General features: G+C 38.0%; 1 protein-coding gene across 7 annotated transcripts in view; it reads right to left on the reverse strand.

Moving 5' to 3' along the window:
- The window catches only part of LOC128702095 (probable serine/threonine-protein kinase dyrk2), a 148,904-nt gene that overhangs the window by 25,771 nt on the left and 99,789 nt on the right, over positions 1-23,344 (reverse strand). For 5 of the 7 annotated variants that reach the window (XM_070102819.1, XM_070102814.1, XM_070102817.1 and 2 more), the window contains 6 exons: positions 18,051-18,221; positions 17,695-17,824; positions 16,841-16,985; positions 10,567-10,672; positions 7,742-7,848; positions 2,749-2,838 (listed from right to left, as the gene is read on the reverse strand). In XM_070102819.1, the coding sequence (XP_069958920.1) occupies positions 2,749-2,838; positions 7,742-7,848; positions 10,567-10,672; positions 16,841-16,985; positions 17,695-17,824; positions 18,051-18,221 (749 nt within the window). The remainder of the gene's footprint in view (positions 1-2,748; positions 2,839-7,741; positions 7,849-10,566; positions 10,673-16,840; positions 16,986-17,694; positions 17,825-18,050; positions 18,222-23,344) is intronic. The other 2 variants (XM_070102816.1, XM_070102818.1) reach the window with 1 other exon arrangement.

Raw genomic sequence — 23,344 nt, forward strand, 5'->3', positions numbered from 1 at the left:
GCTCAATTAAGTGAAAAAAAAAAAAAAAAAGTCTCTTTACCACCTAAAAATACAAACCTCCAATAATTTAGAAAAGGTTTTAACGCACAGTCAACATTTGTAATTCGCTGTATAACTATTACTGGTTAAAAAAAAAAAATCAAGGCAAAAATAGTTAATAAATAGGTACAAGTAATCAGAGATTCAAGTGTTAGATAAAAGCCTGTGGGACATGGATTTTCAGTAGTAATAAAGCATACTGAATTGAAATATTGAAAAAAGCTTATATTAAATTACAGCACTAAATGTAAACAATTTTAATACTTAATTCTGGACACTATTAAATAATTATGGGATATGAAAATAATGAATTAAATGAAAATATTTATTGAGAGCAACAAATTTATAGCCTTGGCATTGATGAAACTAGTCATACCATTGCATGATTAACAACAAACTACCCTTTTAATCATTACATCACCAGTCTATGAAATATGCACATCATGGTTGGATTTGTCAGGTGGTAAGATATGTAAAAATGCCCCCAATCTAGTCTGTAGTTGAAGCTTTTAAACAAGGATTGTATGACAGCTGTTGATCCTGAATATCTCTTATTTAAAAATCTGGGAACTGTAGTGTGAAGAAAAAAAATACCCTTAAATACACATACACACACACAAAAAAAAAAAAAAAAAAAAAATACTAGAGGGATTCTGGACATCTGCGCAAATAACTATTATATACACTGTAAATATTTAGATAAACAATATGGCGACAGGTGTATGATTGCTCTATGTCCACTCACCTCCAAACAATGTAGCGTAACAGTATTGTAGTGCTTTAATATTTGAACTGTATGCACAATTAAGTACATAATTTTAACTTAAATACACAAATGTTAACAGTGTGTTTTATTAACATTTCAAATTTAGATTAGAACCAAATAACAAGAACAGTAAATATATATAGATCTATATATAAATATATATATATACTGTATAACCAAATCATACAATCATCATGCCTTGCCATGACTAAAGATTTGAGTGGTAAGATCAATTCCACCAAAGGCCAAAGCGTTAAGTGTACATGAGATGCTAACACTCAGTCCCATGAGCTGCTGTCTCATGCTGGATAAAGTCCATCACTCTTGCACTCACTCATTAGCTTCTTATTACTTTTAGTCTCACTCATTCATTTCATACTATTCAACATATAATGATTAGTTCTTTGTGCAATTTGAAATAACGTACAATCTAAAATATTTTACACAACTTACAAAATACCAGGTCACATTTATCAACTGTATATTACATATCATTGGGACTTTTTTTTTAACAAAGAAGGAAAGAAAAGAAAGAAAAAAAAGCAAATGAGGACATTGCTATATTTTCTAAAGGCATTTTTTTATCAACATTAGTTAGATAATCCTCAGCATACTGTTCATGGCTCTCATGTGTTCCTTTACACATCTTCAATTTCAGTCATTTACTCATTACCTCCAATGAGACACAGGAACAGAGAGAAAGAGAAAAAGAAAATGCCTCATGTAGTAGCCTCGTTTAAAAAAAATTAAATACAAACTGATTGTTGACATGAACAAATAATTACAACTTAATGAAGGGGTAATATAGTACGCAAAATGTGCTGATATTAAACTATACCATTTCCCTTCCCTTGCCATGTGCAATTAATATGAACAAACATGAAATTTAATTATTTCAATTAATGTTCTCCATTATCCATCAGGATTATACAAAAAAGTACCGTTTATACTAATCTATCAGTGACTCGTGTCTAGCAAGTTATTTTATTAACCCTTAGGCGCTTAGGTCGTGAATCTACAATTTGTGGTCTATCTTCTAAACCCCATAACTCAAGACTTGCACTCTGATCATAAAGATTTTTTTTAATATCCCATGGTGTCTGGAATTTCACTTATGCGATGTTGAAATTTGAAACCAGCAGCTTCTGCTGCTATTTAGCAGCCAGAGTGAAAACCATTCCCTGCAAGTTTTGCTAACATTATGTAATAAATGAATTCTGTAATCACTCACCCTCTCTCAGACACTCACTCACCCCCCCCCCCCCCAACACACCCACAAATACTGACAAACTGTTATTTTATTCACCTTACAGGGAAAAATAATCACTTACTGGACACACTATTATTTTCATGTCCTTGCTCACTGTAGGCAACAAAGACAGATGAACCTTATGTATTATAAAATATGGTTTTTATGCAGATGAAAAAAAAAAGATATATTATGATGATCATAAAATAATGCATATTTTGTATAAGAAGGAAATAATATGTCACGAATGCTTTTAGCCAAATTTTAGATACATATATATCGTTATAAAAAATATAAAGTTTAGCTATATATGTATTCAATTTTTAAGGAAATTAAGCGCAATATAAGAAAACCTTACGGTTAAAAAAAAAAAAAAAATCTTATTTGAGCACTTTCGTTTTCATGGTGAAATGATACTTAGGAAATAACTGGGCAACGCTTTACGCAATGAAAGGGTTCAGAGGACTTAAGTTCAATAAAGTTAGTTTTATAGAAAAAATGAAGGGTTAAGATAGGAATAAAGGAAAAGATTTTGCCACTGGACTGATTTACTGAGCTCTATTTGAACTATCTACATTTCAATATTTTTTCTGGCCTAAGGCTGCACATGAGCCACGAGAGGCAGGGAGGGCACAAGGGAAGGTATACGAGTTAGGCAGCAGTACTGTATGACCCTTGGAATATCTGGCATCACCGTGAAAGAGAGTGTGAGCGTTCACGAAGGTCACCAACAGCATTATCACCTAACCGTTGGACAGCTGGAATCTTGTCGAAGATCGGATGCCTGGAAATACACATGAATTTATAAAAACATTAATACAGTATATTTTAAACTATTTTCTACAGTTATTTTTACTTACATAAAGTCATAACATGACAAATTCTACAAACAATGCTAATTTTACCAATCTCCCATGAAGATAGCAATTTGAGACCTTTCACAACAAAGATGGTACAAAGCATTCCTAATCCACTTAACCTTAGGTTGTCTATACTGATGCGCATACTGTAATAGGTATAGCGTTAATCATATGCTCATGGATGAGCTTTTACATAAACTTATCACAGTATACCAAACCTCTAAATGGGGACAGCCTGCATTGTAATTAGGCATCAAGTAACATTTGATGCTGCTTTGGAAAAGTATCATATTCCAGCCTCTCCTCCGGCCTGTAACAATATCTCAAATTCTATGCAGAATAATCATCTCTGTGTGCTCTTTAACAGTGTCGAGCCTTTTCAAGAATAGGAGTAGACATGCAATCCCACCCAAAGTTGTTAGAGGAAGTGTTGGAAGATCAGGTTGAAATGAATGTGGTAGTCAAACTCCACTATTAAAGCTTACTACCCTGGAATTTCACTATCAGGCACTGACCACTTCTGTGAGTTTAAGAAAAATCATCTTTTGTAGATTAGTTAATAACTGTATATACTCCAGTGCCTTCTACTGTGATATATCTACAAGAGATCTGCCATATTTTCCACCACACTACTCTCCTATGCATTAACTCAAGAAAGGTTTGTTGATAAGAACATAAAAAAGAAGGAACACTACAGCAGGCCTACTGGCCCATGTGAGGCAGGTCCACATCATCTCCACAAGCTAGTCAGGTCCAACTCACATCCACTTGTGTATTATCAAACCTATTGTTAAAACTACATGATGTTTTAGCTTCTATGATAGTGCTCGGGAGTATGTTCCACTCATGCACAACTCTATTACCAAACCAGTGCTTTCCTACATCCTTCCTGAATCCAAATTTTTCCAACTTGAAACCATTGCTGCGAGTCTTGTCTTGGCTTATGTCGCTATTTATTCCCTCATCTATGTCGTTTATGTAAATTGTGAACAACAAGGGGCCCAACACTGACCCGTGGAACACCGCTTGTGACATGCCCCCCATTCTAATTTCTTCCCGTTTATGCAAACACACTGCTGCCTATTTGTCAACCATGCCTGTACCTAGGAAAAAATTTCACCTCCTATTCCGTGTGCCGTAAGTTTCCTCAATAGCCTCTGATGTGGAACTATCAAAAACCTTACTGAAGACCATATACACAATATCACATTCATTACCATGATCTACCTCCTCAAACACCTTAGTGAAGAAAGTTAGTAAATTCGTAAGACAGGAACGCCCCTTTGTAAAACCGTGTTGAGATTCACTAATCAATTTATGTCTTTCAAGATGGCTAATAATTGCCTCGGGAATTACTGATTCCATAAATTTTCCCACTATAGAGGAAAGGCTTATTGGTCTATAGTTCGAAGATAAGGATCTGTCACCTGCCTTACAAATAGGTATTACATTTGCCATTTTCCACTTATCTGTCACTATACCAGTTTGTAGTGATATGTTGAAAAGATTAGCCAAAGGTTTGCCAAGTTCCTCTTTATATTTCTTTAAAACCCTTGCAAACAATTCATCAGGGCCTGGGGATTTGTTAGGTTTTAATTTCTCTATTTGTCTCAGGACCATGTCACTAGTTACCTCAATCGCGCATAGTTTATCATCATCCTGTTCTACATAATTTATTATTTCTGGAACTTCGCTAATATCTTCCCAAGTAAAAACTGAGAGCAAGTAGTACTGAAAATTTCACACATTTCCTTATCACTGTCAGCGATCTAACCTGAGTAACTCTTAAGTGTGCCTATCATGTCCCTAATCTTACTTCTGTATACCTGAAAGAACCCTTTTGGGTTAGTCTTCAAATCCCTTGCAACCTTAGCCTCATAATCCCTCTTAGCTTTTCTTATTCCTTTTTTTATTTCTCTCTTTAACTGAATATATTGATTTCTTAATTGCCGATCCCCTCTTTTGATACGCCTATATGCCTCTCTCTTGACCAACGAGATGTTTTAATCTATTGTTTATCCATTTGGGATCATTTTTGTTAGATCTAATTTCCTTGTTCGGAACAAAAGTTGTCTGGGCAGCTAGGACTATGCTCTGAAAAATGCCATATTGGCAACCACCACCACCTACCTGACCCATAGTCAGGTCATTCCAATTTAGCCCACCCAGGTAATTTCTCAGTTCCGTGAAATTGGTCAGGCAGAAGTCTGGGTGAGAGGGGGCTCTTGATCCAAGAAATTAAATCTGACATCCCCTTCCTTGGATTAAACCTGATTGCCTTCCAGTCCCTATACTCTGTATGACCCCTATAGTAGGTGCATCAAAATTTTATGAAGAATTCTGAAGAAATAATTTTTAGTGTATGTCATATATAGACACTGCAAGGCTCCAGGCAGACATCAACTGAATCTTTCAGTGGGCTGCAGAAAACAATATGAAGTTCAACGATGAGAAATTTCAATTACTCAAATATGGTAAACATGAGGAAATTAAATCTTCATCAGAGTACAAAACAAATTCTGGCCACAAAATAGAGCGAAACACCAACGTCAAAGACCTGGGAGTGATCATGTCGGAGGATCTCACCTTCAAGGACCATAACATTGTATCAATCGCATCTGCTAGAAAAATGACAGGATGGATAATGAGAACCTTCAAAACTAGGGAGGCCAAGCCCATGATGACACTCTTCAGGTCACTTGTTCTATCTAGGCTGGAATATTGCTGCACACTAACAGCACCTTTCAAGGCAGGTGAAATTGCTGACCTAGAAAATGTACAGAGAACCTTCACGGCGCGCATAACGGAGATAAAACACCTCAATTACTGGGAGCGCTTGAGGTTCCTGAACCTGTATTCCTTGGAACGCAGGCGGGAGAGATACATGATTATATACACCTGGAAAATCCTAGAGGGACTAGTACCGAACTTGCACACGAAAATCACCCACTACGAAAGCAAAAGACTTGGCAGACGATGCAACATCCCCCCAATGAAAAGGAGGGGTGTCACTAGCACGTTAAGAGACCATACAATAAGTGTCAGGGGCCCGAGACTGTTCAACTGCCTCCCAGCATACATAAGGGGGATTACCAACAGATCCCTGGCAGTCTTCAAGCTGGCACTGGACAAGCACCTAAAGTCGGTTCCTGACCAGCCGGGCTGTGGCTCGTACGTTGGTTTGCGTGCAGCCAGCAGCAACAGCCTGGTTGATCAGGCTCTGATCCACCAGGAGGCCTGGTCACAGACCGGGCCGCGGGGGCGTTGACCCCCGGAACTCTCTCCAGGTAAACTCCAGTAACAGCCTGGTTGATCAGGCTCTGATCCACCAGGAGGCCTGGTCACAGACCGGGCCGCGGGGGCGTTGACCCCCGGAACTCTCTCCAGGTAAACTCCAGTAACAGCCTGGTTGATCAGGCTCTGATCCACCAGGAGGCCTGGTCACAGACCGGGCCGCGGGGGCGTTGACCCCCGGAACTCTCTCCAGGTAAACTCCAGGTATATGCATTGCTGAAGTCACCATTTACTAGAAATAACTGAGGAGAGTGACTGCACATTGCATTAAGTGGTATGAGTACATGAAAATGGAGAAACTGGAAATATTTAATTATGAAAATGAGAAAACCATTTTTATATTTGCTAGTTTACTGTGCCTTCAATTCTGACAACCCTTTCAAGGATACACAAATAACCCGCACATAAAAGAGAGAAGCTTACGACGACATTTCGGTCCGACTTGGACCATTGACAAAGTCAAGGAATAACACTGTAGTATAGGTAAACAGCTGATACAATGAGAATCTCACCATATCATTTAAGTAATAAATTATGTTAGTAGTAATGGAAACTGAACTAGTTTACTTGTAAGGGTGCCAGTTTGGTCCCCAGTACTTACAAAAAATGATAAATGGAAAGGTCTAGCACCTGTGAATGTTTGAGGAAGCACTATAAACAATGTTTTCTTGACTAGTTTCAGAATCTCTCAAATTCTGTCTTAACATATTCACTGTCCAGGCAACCCAAAATTAATATTGCTCACAGAGTTCATTTTATTACAAAGAAAAAATTTTCCTTCCGAAATGGTAGAGAATATTTTCCAATAGTAATGACACCAAAAGCATGAAATTTGATGGAAAACTTTAAAAATTACGCAGGTGCAAAGTTAGTCTTCTGGGGGCAAATTACACATCTGCGATTCATTGTTCCTTAACACAATATTCTTACCTGTTTCACTAGTATGCCTTCCATTCTACTGACTGAGCCTGAGCAACAACCCATTCAACTATTACAAAGTAAAGTGCAAAATAAACAATGTTGACATTCTTAAGACAATATTTCCTCTGTTCATTAATCACATCCCCAGGCCTCTCCTATGTTATATTTAACTTGCCTTCCATTTTGAATCCATAATTACACACAATATGTTAAGGTAGTGGGTCTTTGTTGCTATGCACTCGATACATTTCTCCTTTAAATGAAGATATGCAGCATTTTATGTTGGTGGAAAGTACGAAATGGTGGCTACACATCTAACCAAAAGGCCAAACTTAATCTTGTTTTCTATACTGATTTCTATACTGAAATAAAAGTCCACTCACATAAATTAAAGATAATAATAGGGCTAGGTTTTGAGGTGAGCAGTAACTCTTAGCCTAACTCCTGTAAAACCCTTAAATGAAATGAACAGAGCAAATGCTAAACATTTAGAAAAATATAATGAATGGTGGAAAAAGTTTGAATAAAATTATTGTGAAATCAGTTAAAAAAATAATGCACATTCTTCACTGCTCATAAGTAACAATGGTAGAAAAAAATAAGTAAATTTACCTAAGAGCTTCAGTTAGGGTGATCCGCTGTGCTGGTTCATACTCCAGCATTTTGGAAATAAGGTCAAAGAGTAGCCGATGGTCCTCATCAGAATTTGTTTGGTAGCTCTATTGGAGGAAAAAGAAAAGTCAGCAACTTCCCATATATCCAAGATGCAATGTTTCATCTCATTTAACTAATTCACTCGACATTACTTCCGATAAATATAAAAATAAACAATATATAAACACTATATAGTAAGAAAGTTCACTCCTACACTTAATTGGTAAACCCAGAGAGCAGCTCAGTATGATAGTTATTACTCTTCAAGCAAATGTGAACAGTAATGTTTTAATCTATTCAGTTATTTGTAAATATCAGGTATTTGTTAATACCTTGCCTTGGCTATCCTTCAGATTTCATAAACTCTACCAACTATCATGCTAAAAGGGGCTTCCTTCTCTCCCAGACACACTATCCCTGTGAAATCTATTCTTTGCCTCCCCTACATTTAAAATATTCCAAACCTTAACAACACCCTCCATTTTCTAGGTATCAAACTTGTTTTTCAATATCCTAATACCTTTCACACTAATCTTGTTCATACTCCTATCCCTAAAGGACTTAAGAGCATAAAAGTGTTTGCCTTGGCAACACTAACAATGCTCTTCTCTGTCATGTCAGAGATCATAGCCATTCTACTAACTGGTCCCCAGGTAAAACTATCTACACTTCTTCTAGCCTTCAAAAACACTGTCTTGTTGAAAGAGGTCTTATACACAACTCTTCTAATATGAATATTAGTTCTGGCTTTACTTCCGTAGACGTCTGCCTGTCCAATTACGTTGTCAAGCGCTCTAAGTGTCAGACACCAGTGACTTGAACTAACCTTTGGCTCTTCCTTGGCATTATTTTTTTTCTTTGCCATTCATCTTCTGCCTTGGTGGGTTCTATCCCTGTTTTTTTTCTGTGATGGTTTTGTCCCATGGGTTCTGTTCTAAGCTCATGGGTCAGCAACTCTCTTTCAGTGCTCCTCTGTTCTCTTGGTCTTTTACACTACTACTTCTACCATTATTATTAATTCTTTCACTATTAATGCAGTGGAACCTCAGTTTTCAAATTTAATTCATTCCAGATGTCGATTCTCTGACCAAAATCAACAACCACCCAAGCAATTTTTCCCATAAAGAATCATGTCAGTGGCTATATTGACTCATACCTATGATCTTGACTCATTGTGCAGTGGCCATTCTATGAACGAGTGACCTGAGCCGCTTGGTCCCATTCCGTACATGTGAAAACTTATCCATTGACAACCAAGAGAACATACAAAAACCAGAACATTTTTGTCTCTAACACCTCATTCGAAAACTGATTTATTTGACAAGTAATGCAATCGGCAACCGAGGTTCAACTGTACCACTACTACTCTCTCTTCTATTACTACTACCACTTGTTTCAACATTACTACTACTACTAGTTCCTCATTACCCCCACTGTATTACTATCACAACCACCACCACCACTACTATAACTACTCTCAGTTCTGATTTGACCATGGTCCAGAACAAACATTTTCCTAATGTTCGTCACTTAAGAATGGGTTTTTGGTGAACTGCTCTGGCCTTTAAGCATCTAGTAACAACTGCAGCTCTCAAAATTGTAATGCAATAATAAACAACACACAGAAAAGGTGGAATTTGAACTCAAGGCAAGCCAGTCCTAAAGCTGGCAGGCCATGCTGATCTATAAAGACTCACTCAACTAGGTCTATTTCTACACACACTAGGAAGGTTAGAATGGGCCCTGCTGTGACCATGATGCAAGTTTTTACAGACAAATCTCACACCGACATGGATGTGGCAAATTCTATCTCGTCTCCTCGAAGCCATTATAAATGACTTGGGAAATTGCAATAATCAGTCATTTATATTATTATTACAATCAAAACTAAGCATTAAAGCCCATAAGGGTCATACATCACTGCTTGGTCATTTGCAGGGAGTCAAAGCAGAGTTTGCCATAGCCATGCTGGTGTGAGATGTTTGTTACAATCTGCATTTGTAGTCATAGTGGTGCTCATGCTAATCTTCCTAGCATATATAAACCATAAACCCACTATTGCAGCTGGCCTCCGACAAAGCTTTCCATTTGGCCGCCTGCTAAGCCAAGATATTGGTCCCTGTGGCTTGTAGGCCCAGACAGTTAACACAGCCAGGTATATCAGGCACCTCAGCAGGAATGTGTAGTTCCTTCTTAAAGGGCATCTATATTTGTTCCAGCTTACATATTTTGCAATAATGTACAATTATTCTTTATACACAGTATAAATGATATATAGAAGAAATCAAACACATTTTTATGATCTGTATGTAACGAAAAACAGTAAATGTACAACTGAAGAGTTTAAGTAAAGGTCATAAATGACAAATTTTAAATTTATAAGTTACTGTAACTGATAAATAATCAAAAAATTAATAATACAAAAATAAAAAAATTAGCCAAGACAAAAATGCTATCTAACATTTATCATAAACGAACAATTCATTATATAACGCCAACAAAAATAATTTGTTCTAGCTATATTCAAGGGAAAATAAAAATAACTAGTTAATCAACATTTAAAATTAATTCAAGGCATATATAACCAGAAATGACAAATAGTGGACACCAGTATCACTTACCCAGTGCAACACTGTCAAAAATACAGTCAAATAGACATAACACAACAGACATTTACACAAAAGGAGCACAACTCTAAAGCAAATATTACTGGCATGTAATGTAAGGAAGCAAATAAAGTAATGTAACAAGCTTTCAATATAAAAGAATTCTCAATTACTCACCCTTAATGGTTTACAATTTTCCCGAACATATCTGCCCGCTGAGCTCTTCTCATCCCAGTCTAACTTCCCGTGATAGAAATATTTGGTCCGAGTCTTTCTGCCCATCCTGTGAAGTCAAATATATAAATAAACAGTCAGCTACAGGTGTTTGTTTTAGAATTCACTTTGAAGAACAATGTTTATATTTCATTTTCTCATTCGCACTGCATCTCCAGCAAGTCAACTTCTTAAAAACCTCTCAGGCATTTTAGGATGCATATTAGTGCTACTTATGTGCATTTTTTGCCATCATGCCAGCACCTTCTTCGGGAAGTGCAGCCATGTTCACAGTTTTTAACCCCTTAACTGTCCAAACGTAGATCTATGTTCTCTCGCCCAGCGCTCCGAATGCTGTGAATTTTTTTTTTTTTTAAATGAAGAGGATATTTTTTTACATAATGTAAAAAAAAAAAAAAAAATTAAGAGTCAGTACTTACGGAGATATAAGCCCACAAAGTCAGCGCTTGTTGCTCACCTGATGGCAACATGAAGTCCTGCCACTTGCAGAAGTGTTGCTGACATACTTCTTTTCCTCTTTTTTTTTATTTATATCATTTTTATGTTCTGATAATTACAATTTGTAGTAGTTTCTTTGATTTCATAGCCAATGTCTGTTCTGATACTAATATTAGGTACTGAAATAGTATTCAGTCACATACACACTGACACGTGAACATTTTCACCTGCCTTGGTTACCTACTACTGTCTAGAAATATACAGAAAGTATTTATAGGTCGCAGCAATGTTTTAGACATGCTGGAGTATATATGAAATTCCTTGAAGCATGGTCTAAGATGAGTGTCACTCCACTGCTGACAGTGCAGCAGTGGACAAGTGACACTTGATGATCGTGCACTGCCTTGGCCGTTTGATTTCACTGTTGCATATAAACATGTCTGTCTATTTGTCCGAGTCTTTTTGCCTATTCGTCTGTGTCTATTCGTCTATCTGTCTAGCTCTGTCTCTGCTTATCTGTCTGCCTGTGTGTCTGTCTTCCTGTCTCTGCTTGTCTCTGTCTCAGAACCAACAGGTATTACACATGATGCAGATTCAGGTCTGATTCCTGTACAATTGAAAATGCTTATTACTTGCCAGTCATGCTTATTATGCCTTATATCTATAAGCACAGTATAGCACATCGTCTGGATTTTTTGGGGGGTTATCCTACGTAATTTACACTATGTACAATAACTTTATAGGTAGTAGGTTGGTAGACAGTAACCACCCAGGGGGGTACTACCGTCCTGCCAAGCGAGTGTGAAACGAAAGCCTGTAATTGTTTTACATGATGGTAGGATTGCTGGTGTCTTTTGTCTGTCTCATAAATATGCAAGATTACAGGTACGTCTTGTTACTTCTACTTCTACTTACACTTCGGTCACACAACACATACATGTTTATTTATACACACTCATCTGAATTTTCTATGATTTTAACTTAATAGTTCTTGGTCTTATTACTTTTCCTTTTATATCCACGGGGAAGTGGAATAAGAATCTTTCCTCCGTAAGCCATGCGTGTTGTAAAAGTCAACTAAAATGCCAGGAACAATGGGCTAGTAACCCCTTTTCCTGTAAAAATTACTAAAAAGAATAAGAAGAAAATTGTCAAAGTGGGAAGTCTGAATGTGCGTGGATGTTGTGCAAATGATAGGGAAGAGATGATTGTGGATGTTATGAATGAGAAGAAGCTGGATGTCCTGGCTTTAAGTGAAACAAAGCTGAAGGGGGTGGGAGAGTTTCAGTGGAGAGGAATAAATGGGATTAGGTCAGGGGTTTCAAATAGTTAGAGCTAAAGAAGGAGTAGCAATAATGTTGAAGGATAAGTTATGGCAGGAAAAGAGGGTCTACAAATGTATTAATTCAAGGATTATGTGGAGTAAAATAAAGGTTGGATGTGAAAAGTGGGTTATAGTAAGCATATATGCACCTTGAGAAGAGAGAAGTGTAGAGTAGAGAGAGAGATTTTGGGAAACGTTGAGTGAATGCATGGGGAGTTTTGAACCAAGTGTGAGAGTAATGGTGGTCGGGGATTTCAATGCTAAAGTGGGCAAAAATGTTGTAGAGGGAGTAGTAGGTAATTTTGGGGTGCCAGGGGTAAATGAAAATGGGGAGCCTTTAATTGAGCTATGTGTAGAAAGAGGTTTAGTAATAAGTAATACACATTTTATGAAGAAGAGGATAAATAAATATACAAGGTATGATATAGCACGTAATGAAAGTAGTTTGTTAGATTATGTATTGGTGGATAAAAGGTTGATGGGTAGGCTCCAGGATGTACACGTTTATAGAGGGGCAACTGATATATTGGATCATTATTTAGTTGTAGCTACATATAGAGTAAGAGGTAGGTGGGAAAAGAGGAAAATGGCAACAACAAGCAAGAGGGAGGTGAAAGTGTATAAACTAAGGGAGGAGGAAGTTCGAGTGAGATATAAGCAACTATTGGCAGAAAGGTGGGCTAGTGCAAGTATGAGTAGTGGGAGGGTTGAAGAGGGTTGGAATAGTTTTAAAAATGCAGTATTAGAATGTGGGGCAGAAGTTTGTGGTTACAGGAGAGTGGGTGCACAAGGAATGAGGGGCAATTGGTGGAATGAAGTAAAGGGTGTGATAAAAGAGAAAAAGTTAGCTTATGAGAGGTTTTTACAAAGCAGAAGTGTTATACGAAGAGTAGAGTATATGGAGAGTAAAAGAAAGGTGAAGAGAGTAGTGAGAGAGTGCAAAAGGAGAGCAGATGATAGAGTGGGAGAGGCACTGTCAAGGAATTTTAATGAAAATAAGAAAATGTTTTGGAGTGAGTTAAATAAGTTAAGAAAGCCTAGAGAACAAATGGATCTGTCAGTTAAAAACAGAGTAGGGGAGTTAGTAGATGGGGAGATGGAGGTTTTGGGTAGATGGCAAGAATATTTTGAGGAACTTTTAAATGTCGACGAAGAAAGGGAAGCGGTAATTTCATGCACTAGCCAGGGAGGTACAGTATATCATCTTTTAGGAGTGAAGAAGAACAGGATGCGAGTGTGGGGGAGGTGCGTGAAGCATTATGTAGAATGAAAGGAGGTAAAGCAGCTGGAACTGACAGGATCATGACAGAAATGTTAAAAGCAGGGGAGAATATAGTGTTGGAGTGGTTGGTATTTTTGTTTAATAAATGTATGAAAGAGGGGAAGGTACCTAGGGATTGGCAGAGAGCATGTATGGTCCCTTCATATAAAGGGAAGGAGGACAAAAGAGATTGTAAAAATTATAGAGGAATAAGTTTACTGAGTATACCAGGAAAAGTGTACGGTAGGGTTATAATTGAAAGAATTAGAGGTAAGACAGAATGTAGGATTGCAGATGAGCAAGGAGGTTTCAGAGTGGGAAGGGGATGTGTAGATCAAGTGTTTACATTGAGGCATATACGTGAACAGTATTTAGATAAAGGTAGGGAAGTTTTTATTGCATTTATGGATTTAGAAAAGGCATATGATAGAGTGGATAGGGGAGCAATGTGGCAGATGTTGCAAGTACACCTACCATCCGACTTACGACCATGTTTTTTGTGCCAAATTTCTGGGAAATAAACAACTATCTGTGTTGTACACAGTGTTTATCCTAAACCTTACAGTATAAAATACATTACTAACAACATAAAAAGTAAAGTAAAACATGAAATACCAAAATAAAACAATAAAATAAAGTCATTACAAAAATGTTTTGTTGACATTCAGTAGCAAATTTCGACTTACGACCATTTCGACTTATGACCGGTTTCTCGGAACCGAACTCGGTCGTAAGTCGGATGGAAGGTGTATATAGAATAGGTGGTAAGTTACTAAATGCTGTAAAGAGTTTTTATGAGGATAGTGAGGCTCAATTTAGGGTGTGTAGAAGAGAGGGAGACTACTTCCCAGTAAAAGTAGGTCTTAGACAGGGATGTGTAATGTCACCATGGTTGTTTAATATATTTATAGATGGGGTTGTAAAAGAAGTAAATGCTAGGGTGTTCAGGAGAGGAGTGGGATTAAATTATGGGGAATCAAATACAAAATGGGAATTGACACAGTTGCTTTTTGCTGATGATACTGTGCTCATGGGAGATTCAAAAGAAAAATTGCAAAGGTTAGTAGATGAGTTTGGGAGTGTGTAAAGGCAGAAAGTTGAAAGTGAACATAGAAAAGAGTAAGGTGATGAGAGTATCAAATGATTTAGATAAACAGAAATTGGATATCAAATTGGGGAGGAGGAGTATGGAAGAAGTGAATGTTTTCAGATACCTGGGAGTTGACGCATCGGCAGATGGATTTATGAAGGATGAGGTTAATCATAGAATTGATGAGGGAAAAAAGGTGAGTGGTGCATTGAGGTATATGTGGAGACAAAAAACATTATCTATGGAGGCAAAGAAGGGAATGTATGAAAGTACAGTAGTACCAACACTCTTATATGGGTGTGAAGCTTGGTGTGTGAATGCAGCAGCGAGGAGGCGGTTGCAGGCAGTGGAGATGTCCTGTCTAAAGGCAATGTGTGGTGTAAATATTATGCAGAAAATTCTGAGTGTGGAAATTAGGAGAAGGTGTGGAGTTAATAAAAGTATGAGTCAGAGGGCTGAAGAGGGGTTGTTGAAGTGGTTTGGTCATTTAGAGAGAATGGATCAAATTAGAATGACATGGAGTGTACAAATCTGTAGGGGAAGGAAGGCAGGGTAGGGGTTGTCCTCGAGAAGGGTGGAGGGAGGGGGTAAATGAGGTTTTGTGGGCGAGGGGCTTGGACTTCCAGCAAGCGTACGTGAGCCTGTTAGATAGGAGTGAATGGAGACGAATGGTATTTGGGACCTGACGATCTGTTGGAGTGTGAGCAGGGTAATATTTAGTGAAGGGATTCAGGGAAACCGGTTATTTTATATAGCCGGATTTGAGTCCTGGAAATGGGAAGTACAATGCCTGCACTCTAAAGAAGGGGTTCGGGATATTGGCAGTTTGGAGGGATATGTTGTGTATCTTTATAGGTATATGCTTCTAAACTGTTGTGTTCTGAGCACCTCTGCAAAAACAGTGATTATGTGTGAGTGAGGTGAAAGTGTTGAATGATGAAAGTATTTTCTTTTTGGGGATTTTCTTTCTTGTTTAGGTCACCCTGCCTCGGTGGGAGACGGCAGACTTGTTGAAAAAAAAAAAAAAAAAAAAAAAGACAATAACTATTTGTGTGTATCTGTGAGATACAGACATATAGACAGAGATGCAGAGACAGGCAGAGATGTGCAGATACAGACATATAGACAGAGATGCAGAGACAGGCAGAGATGTGCAGATACAGACATATAGACAGAGATGCAGAGACAGGCAGAGATGTGCAGATACAGATGGAGACAGAGACAGGAAAGTCACTCAGCCACCCAGCCAGCCACCTGGCCAGCCAAACATGTATTACACATTCCAGAATTGTTTCTCTTTACTTAGGGTATAGGTTATAGGACATTCTGGCAAGATGATACTACCACTGGTATCAAAATTGAAAGGATGTTGCACATTTAAGGGTTTAAGACCTCTACGATCTCTTCTCCAAGGTACATCAAACTTCAGTGCTAGTAGTATTTTTTCTATGTCTACAAATTCCCAAGAATTATGCCCCAGCACTTGGACAAGTCAATTTTTATCTACTGCACTGCTGCAGTTTGTCTATCACATCTATACAGTTTTGGTACTCGATAAAATATTTTGCAACACACTTCAGAGTATTATTTATAAAAAACTGTAAACAAACATTCTGATACAATGGATGAATAATGGTCCAGATTATCAATACACACACACTCATAAAACCTCAGAATTTCAATACAAAGGAGTGCATAAAGATTAGTTGCAGAGTTGAGGGAAATAAGGTATGAAGAAAAAATACGAGAACCTGACCTTATATTAATAAATAACTAAGAACAAAAGGTAATGTGATAATTGCATACAAAACTCTTGAGTAGCATAGACAGAGTACACAAGAACAGGTTCTTTACCAGGTACAAAACAAGAATGAGAGGGTGTGGTTAAAAGTAATATTCACGTGAGCCACAGGAATGGCAGAAAACATTTAATAAGAGTGTAAAAGATTCTGAATTAAGTAGAGAGAGAATTAAACAAACAAGGTGTAAGCAGACTTCCAATAGGAAGTATAAGTCTATATCATAGGATTCTTTCATAGCAGTCACAAATGTTAGGATGTTGAACCAAACTCAAAAGGTAATTCCACAGCAGTGAATGACTTACCTATAAGGGATGGGTCCAAGGATTCGCTCCATCATCGCTAAATGTTCCCGGTTATCGTGTGTTTGGAATAAGGTGATGCCCAGGTACAGTTCAAACATTATACACCCGATGGACCATACATCACATGGTTGTTGCCAACCCAACTCTGTATAGTGAACAATTAACACAGCTATATAACTATACTTTCCACTTCAGATAAGAAACCAGCAAGATCCTGCTTTTCATTTAGACTGAACAGTGTAGATAAATTTAAAGTTTCAGCAATACTTGATTTTATCAATTCTTTGTCTAAGCACAAGATATCCAAATCCCTTCCAAACTTAAGCAAAAACATTAACTGGTAGTCCTATTAATGCATTACAAGGGAAATAAATAAATAATGTGGGGCAAGTCAAAACTTGTGTTAATTTAAGCTAAGTTATAGATTGATTTTGCTGAAGACTTAATTACAATAATTTTTTCAGCACATAAACCATTCCCACCAGGTCTCTCAGAGCTATTCGAGCACTGTTGTTCAATAAGAAAATACATTTAATTTTCTAATTAAATGCATATTTTTATTCTTCATTTATAATTTATCATAGAGAATATGGCTGAAGTCTTAGCGTGAATGACCTAGCCCTTAAATCAGAATTTGGGTCATTGTCAATTAAGAACCTACATAGTATTACAAACAAGTGAACTAGAGTTATGATTTCAATGTTCCCAGATAGATTATCATTTTCTTACCACTTAATTTATTATACTTCTCACATTTTATATTGGGCTACTGTACTTCATTGTATAAAAACAAGTACCGATAATAACTACATTCCTCACAAGAGCATATAATGAAAACAAGGATTGTAACTAACCTAAAATAACCTCAGGGGCTCTATAGTGTCTTGTAGAAACTATAGTACTGTGATGCTCGTGATCAAATGTTGCACTGCCAAAATCAATTAGCTGAATATCTGTCTTCTTTACTGTTCTAATGTCTCTTTTCTGGAAAAAAAAAAAAATGTTAATTCAATCAAATCTCAGCTATACTATCCTCAATGTTGTCATTTTCAAAATTTTGAACAGTAAAGATTATAATAGTTATAGTATCTACTGTAGTGCCAAGTTTTGCTACTTCATTATGAAGATACCTGTATATCTAGTGATTTATAGCCAATACGAGCAATTAAATGTACCAGGATATTTTATTAGCATGAATGGTCTTGCTCACCTTTTTTGGGTCATACGTTAAATTATAGTCGGAGTCAACAAAGAGTATGTTTTCAGGTTTGAGATCAGTATGGGTCAATTTGTTATCATGGAGGAACTTGACCGCATAGCATAGCTGATAAGAGATGTGCCGAACCTGTTCCAAGCTATAGGGACGGTAATTGTTGTCTTTCTGTAATAAAAATATAAATGTTATTTCCAGAAAATGACTGTTTACTACATTAACCCTTTGAAGGTCCAAGCTGTAGTGCTTCATCTTGAGCTCAGCTCACTCAGATAAGCTGTGAGAAGTAAATTTGGGCCTAAATATGAGAGAATGCATCTATGTTATAAGTGTTGTTCTTCAACTATGTTGTAAGGTTGTTTTTCAACTCTATATATCTTTGGTTAGGCCTCATTTAAATTATACTGTGCAGTTTTGGTCACCGTACTACAGAATGGATATAAATGCATTGGAAAACTTACAAAGGAGGATGACAAAGTTGATCCCATGCATCAGAAATCTTTCTTATGAGGATAGACTGAGGGCCATGAATCTGCACTCTCTAGAAAGGCATAGAATTAGGGGGATATGATTGAGATTATAGGTAATAGGTTGGTAGACAGCAACCACCCAGGGAGATACTACCGTTCTGCCAAGCGAGTGTAAAACGAGAGCCTGTAATTGTTTTACATGATGGTAGGATTGCTGATGTCTTTTGTCTGTCTCATAAATATGCAAGATTACAGGTATGTTTTGCTACTTCAACTTACACTTAGGTCACACCTCACATACATGTACACGTTTATTTACACACACTCATCTGAGTTTTCTTTGATTTTATCTTAATAGTTCTTGTTCTTATTACTTTTCCTTTTATATCGATGGGGGAAGTGGAATAAAAATCTTTCCTTCGTAAGCCATGCGTGTTGTAAAAGTCAACTAAAATGCTGAGAACAATGGGCTAGTAACCCCTTTTCCTGTACTATTACTAAAAAGAAGAAAATTGTCAAAGTGGGATGTCTGAATGTGCATGAAAGTCGTGCGAATGACAAGAAAGAGATGATTGTGGATGTTACGACTGAGAAGAAGTTGGATGTCCTGGCTTTAAGTGAAACAAAGCTGAAGGGGTTGGGAGAGTTTCAGTAGAGAGGAATAAATGGGATTAGGTCAGGGGTTTCAAATAGAGTTAGAGCTAAAGGAGTAGTAGCAATAATGTTGAAGGATAAGCTATGGCAGGAAAAGGGGGAGTATATATGTATTAATTCAAGGATTATGAGGAGTAAAATAAAGGTTGGATGTGAAAAGCGGGTTATAGTAAGTGTATATGCACCTGGAGAAGAGAGAAGTGTAGAGGAGAGAGAGAGATTTTGGGAAATGTTGAGTGAATGCGTGGGGAGTTTTGAACCAAGTGTGAGAGTACTTGTGGTTGGAGATTTCAATGTTAAAGTGGGTAAAAATGTGGTGGAGGGAGTGGTAGGTAAATTTGGGGTGCCAGGGGTAAATGAAAATGGGAAGCCTTTAATTGAGCTATGTGTAGAAAAAGGTTTGGTAATAATACATATTTTATGTAAGAGGATAAATAAAATACAAGGTATGATATAGCACATAATGAAAGTAGTTTGTTAGATTATGCACTTGTGGATAAAAGGTTCATGGGTGGGCTCCAGGATGTACATGTTTATAGAGGTGCAACTGATATATCGGATCATTATTTAGTTGTAGCTACAGTTAGAGTAAGAGGTAGATAGGACAAGAGGAAAATGGCAACAACAAGAGAGAGGCGAAAGTGCATAAACTATGGGAGGAGGAAGTTCGGACGAGATATAGGCAACTATTGGCAGAAAATTGGGCTAGTGCAAGTATGAGTAGAGTGAGTGTGAGTGTGTGAGTGTGAGTGTGAGTGTGAGTGTGAGTGTGTGAGTGTGTGTGTGTGTGTGTGTGTGTGTGTGTGTGTGTGTGTGTGTGTGTGTGTGTGTGTGTGTGTGTGTGTGTGTGTGTGTGTGTGTGTGTGTGTGTGTGTGTGTGTGTGTGTGTGTGTGTGTGTGTGTGTGTGCACGCGCGCTCTGAAGAGGGTTGGAATAGTTTTAAAAATGCAGTATCAGAATGTGGGGCAGAAGTTCGTGGTTATAGGAGGGTGGGTGCAGGAGGAATGAGGAGTGACTGGTGGAATGATGAAGTAAAGGGTGTGATATAAGAGAAAAAGTTAGCTTATGAGAAGTTTTTACAAAGCAGAAGTGTTATACAAAGAGTAGAGTATATGGCGAGTAAAAGAAAGGTGAAGAGAGTGGTGAGAGAGTGCAAAAGGAGAGCAGATGATAGTGTGGGAGAGGCACTGTCACAAAATTTTAATGAAAATAAGAAAAATTCTGGAGTTAAACAAGTTAAGAAACCCTAGGGAACGAATGGATTTGTTAGTTAAGAACAGAGTAGGGGAGTTAGTAGATGGGGAGATGGAAGTATTGGGTAGATAGTGAGAATATTTCGAGGAACTTTTAAATGTCGACGAAGAAAGGGAGGCGTTAACTTCATGCACTGGCCAGGGAGGTATACCATCTTTTAGGAGTGAAGATGAGCAGGATGTGAGTGTGGGGGAGGTGCATTAGGCATTACGTAGAATGAAAGGGGGTAAAGCAGCTGGAACTGACAGGATCATGACAGAAATGTTAAAAGCAGGGGAGAATATAGTGTTGGAGTGGTTGGTATTTTTGTTTAATAAATGTATGAAAGAGGGGAAGGTACCTAGGGATTGGCAAAGAGCATGTATGGTCCTTTCATATAAAGGGAAGGGGGACAAAAGAGATTGTAAAAATTACAGAGGAATAAGTTTACCGAGTATACCAGGAAAAGTGTACGGTAGGGTTATAACTGAAAGAATTTGAGGTAAGACAGAATGTAGGATTGCGGATGAGCAAGGAGGTTTCAGAATAGGTAGGGGATGTGTAGATCAAGTGTTTACATTGAGGCATATATGTGAACAGTATTTAGATAAAGGTAGGGAAGTTTTTATTGCATTTATGGATTTAGAAAAGGCATATGATAGAGTGGATAGAGGAGCAATGTGGCAGATGTTGCAAGTATATGGAATAGGTGGTAAGTTATTAAATGCTGTAAAGAGTTATTATGAGGATAGAGAGGCTCAGGTTAGTGGGTGTAGAAGAGAGGGAGACTACTTCCCAGTAAAAGTAGGTCTTAGACAGGGATGTGTAATGTCACAATGGTTGTTTAATATACTCATAGATGGGGTTGTAAAAGAAGTAAATGCTAGGGTGTTCGGGAGAGGGGTGGGATTAAATTATGGGGAATCAAATACAAAATCGGAATTGACAGAGTTGCTTTTTGCTGATGATACTGTGCTTACGGGAAATTCTGAAGAAAAATTGCAAAGGTTAGTGGATGAGTTTGGGAGTGTGTCAAAGGTAGAAAGTTTAAAGTGAACATAGAAAAGAGCAAGGTGATGAGGGTATCAAATGATTTAGATAAAGAAAAATTGGAAATGGCGAGTGGTGCATTGAGGTATATGTGGAGACAAAAAAGTTATCTATGGAAGCAAAGAAGGGAATGTATGAAAGTATAGTGGTACCAACACTCTTATATGGGTGTGAAGCTTGGGTTGTAAATGAAAATTGTGTGTAAATATTATGCAGAAAATTTGGAGTGTGGAAATTAGGAGGTGTGGAGTTAATAAAAGTATTAGTCAGAGGGCTGAAGAGGGGTTGTTGAGGTGGTTTGGTCATTTAGAGAGAATGGATCAAAGTAGAATGACATGGAGAGCATTTAAATCTGTAGGGGAAGGAAGGTGGGGTAAGGGTCATCCTCAAAAAGGTTGGAAGGAGGGGGTAAAGGGGGTTTTGTGGGCGAGGGGCTTGGACTTCCAGCAAGAGTGCGTGAGTGTGTTATATAGGAATGAATGGTATTTGGGACCTGACGAGCTGTTGGAGTGTGAGCAGGGTAATATTTAGTGAAGGGATTCAGGGAAACCGATTATTTTTATATACTCAGACTTGAGTCTTGGAAATGGGAAGTATAATGCCTGCACTTTAAAGGAGGGGTTTGGGATATTGGCAGTTTGGAGGGATATATTGTGTATCTTTATAGGTATATGCTTCTCTGTTGTATTCTGAGCACCTCTGCAAAAACAGTGATTATGTGTGAGTGAGGTGAAAGTGTTGAATGATTATGAAAGTATTTTCTTTCATTTTGGAAATGGAAAACAGGAATTATTGAAGGGGATGTAAATAGCATGCTAAAAATATCTAACATAGACAGGACTCGCAGCAATGGTTTTAAATTGGAAAAATTCAGATTCAGGAAGGATATAGGAAAGCACTGGTTTGGTAACAGAGTTGTGGATGAGTAGAACAAATTCCAGAGTACAGTCATAGAAGCTAAGATGATGTGTAGTTTTAAGAATAGGCTGGATAAATACACGAGTGTGTGGGTGGGTGTGAGTTGGACCTGACTAGCTTGTGCTACTACGTCAGATGCCGTGCTCCTCCCTTAAGTGACGTGACTGACCTGACTAGGTCATGGCATTGGCTTAAGCCGGTGGGAGAATTGGACCTGCCTCACATAGGCCAGCAGACCCGTTGCAGTGTTCTTTTTTTTTTCCCCCCCCCTCAACAAGTCGGCCGTCTCCCACCGAGGCAAGGTGACCCAAAGAGAAAGAAAATCCCCAAAAAGAAAATACTTTCATCATTATTCAATGTTTTCACCTCACTCACACATAATCACTGTTTTTGGCAGAGGTGCCAAGAATACAACAGCTTAGAAGTATATATATATAAAAATACACAATATATCTCTCGAAACTGCCAATATCCCAAACCCCTCCTTTAAGAGTGCAGGCATTGTACTTCCCATTTCCAGGACTCGAGTCCAGTTATATAAAATAACCGGTTTCCCTGAATCCCTTCACTAAATATTACCCTGCTCACACTCCAACAGATTGTCAGGTCCCAAATACCATTTGTCTCCATTCACTCCTATCTAACACGCTCACGCACGCTTGCTGGAAGTCCAAACCCCTTGCCCACAACACCTCCTTTACCCCCTCCCTCCAACCTTTTCGAGGACGACCCCTACCCCGCCTTCCTTCCCCTACAGATTTATATGCTCTCAATGTCATTCTACTTTGATCCATTCTCTTTAAATGCCCAAACCACCTCAACAAACCCTCTTCAGCCCTCTGACTAATACTTTTATTAACTCCACACCTCCTAATTTCCACACTCCGAATTTTCTGCATAATATTTACACCACACAGGACATCTACACTGCCTCCAACCGCCTCCTTGCTGCAGCATTTACAACCC

This window comes from Cherax quadricarinatus, chromosome 83, assembly GCF_038502225.1.
Source record: "Cherax quadricarinatus isolate ZL_2023a chromosome 83, ASM3850222v1, whole genome shotgun sequence".
NCBI lineage: Eukaryota > Metazoa > Arthropoda > Malacostraca > Decapoda > Parastacidae > Cherax > Cherax quadricarinatus.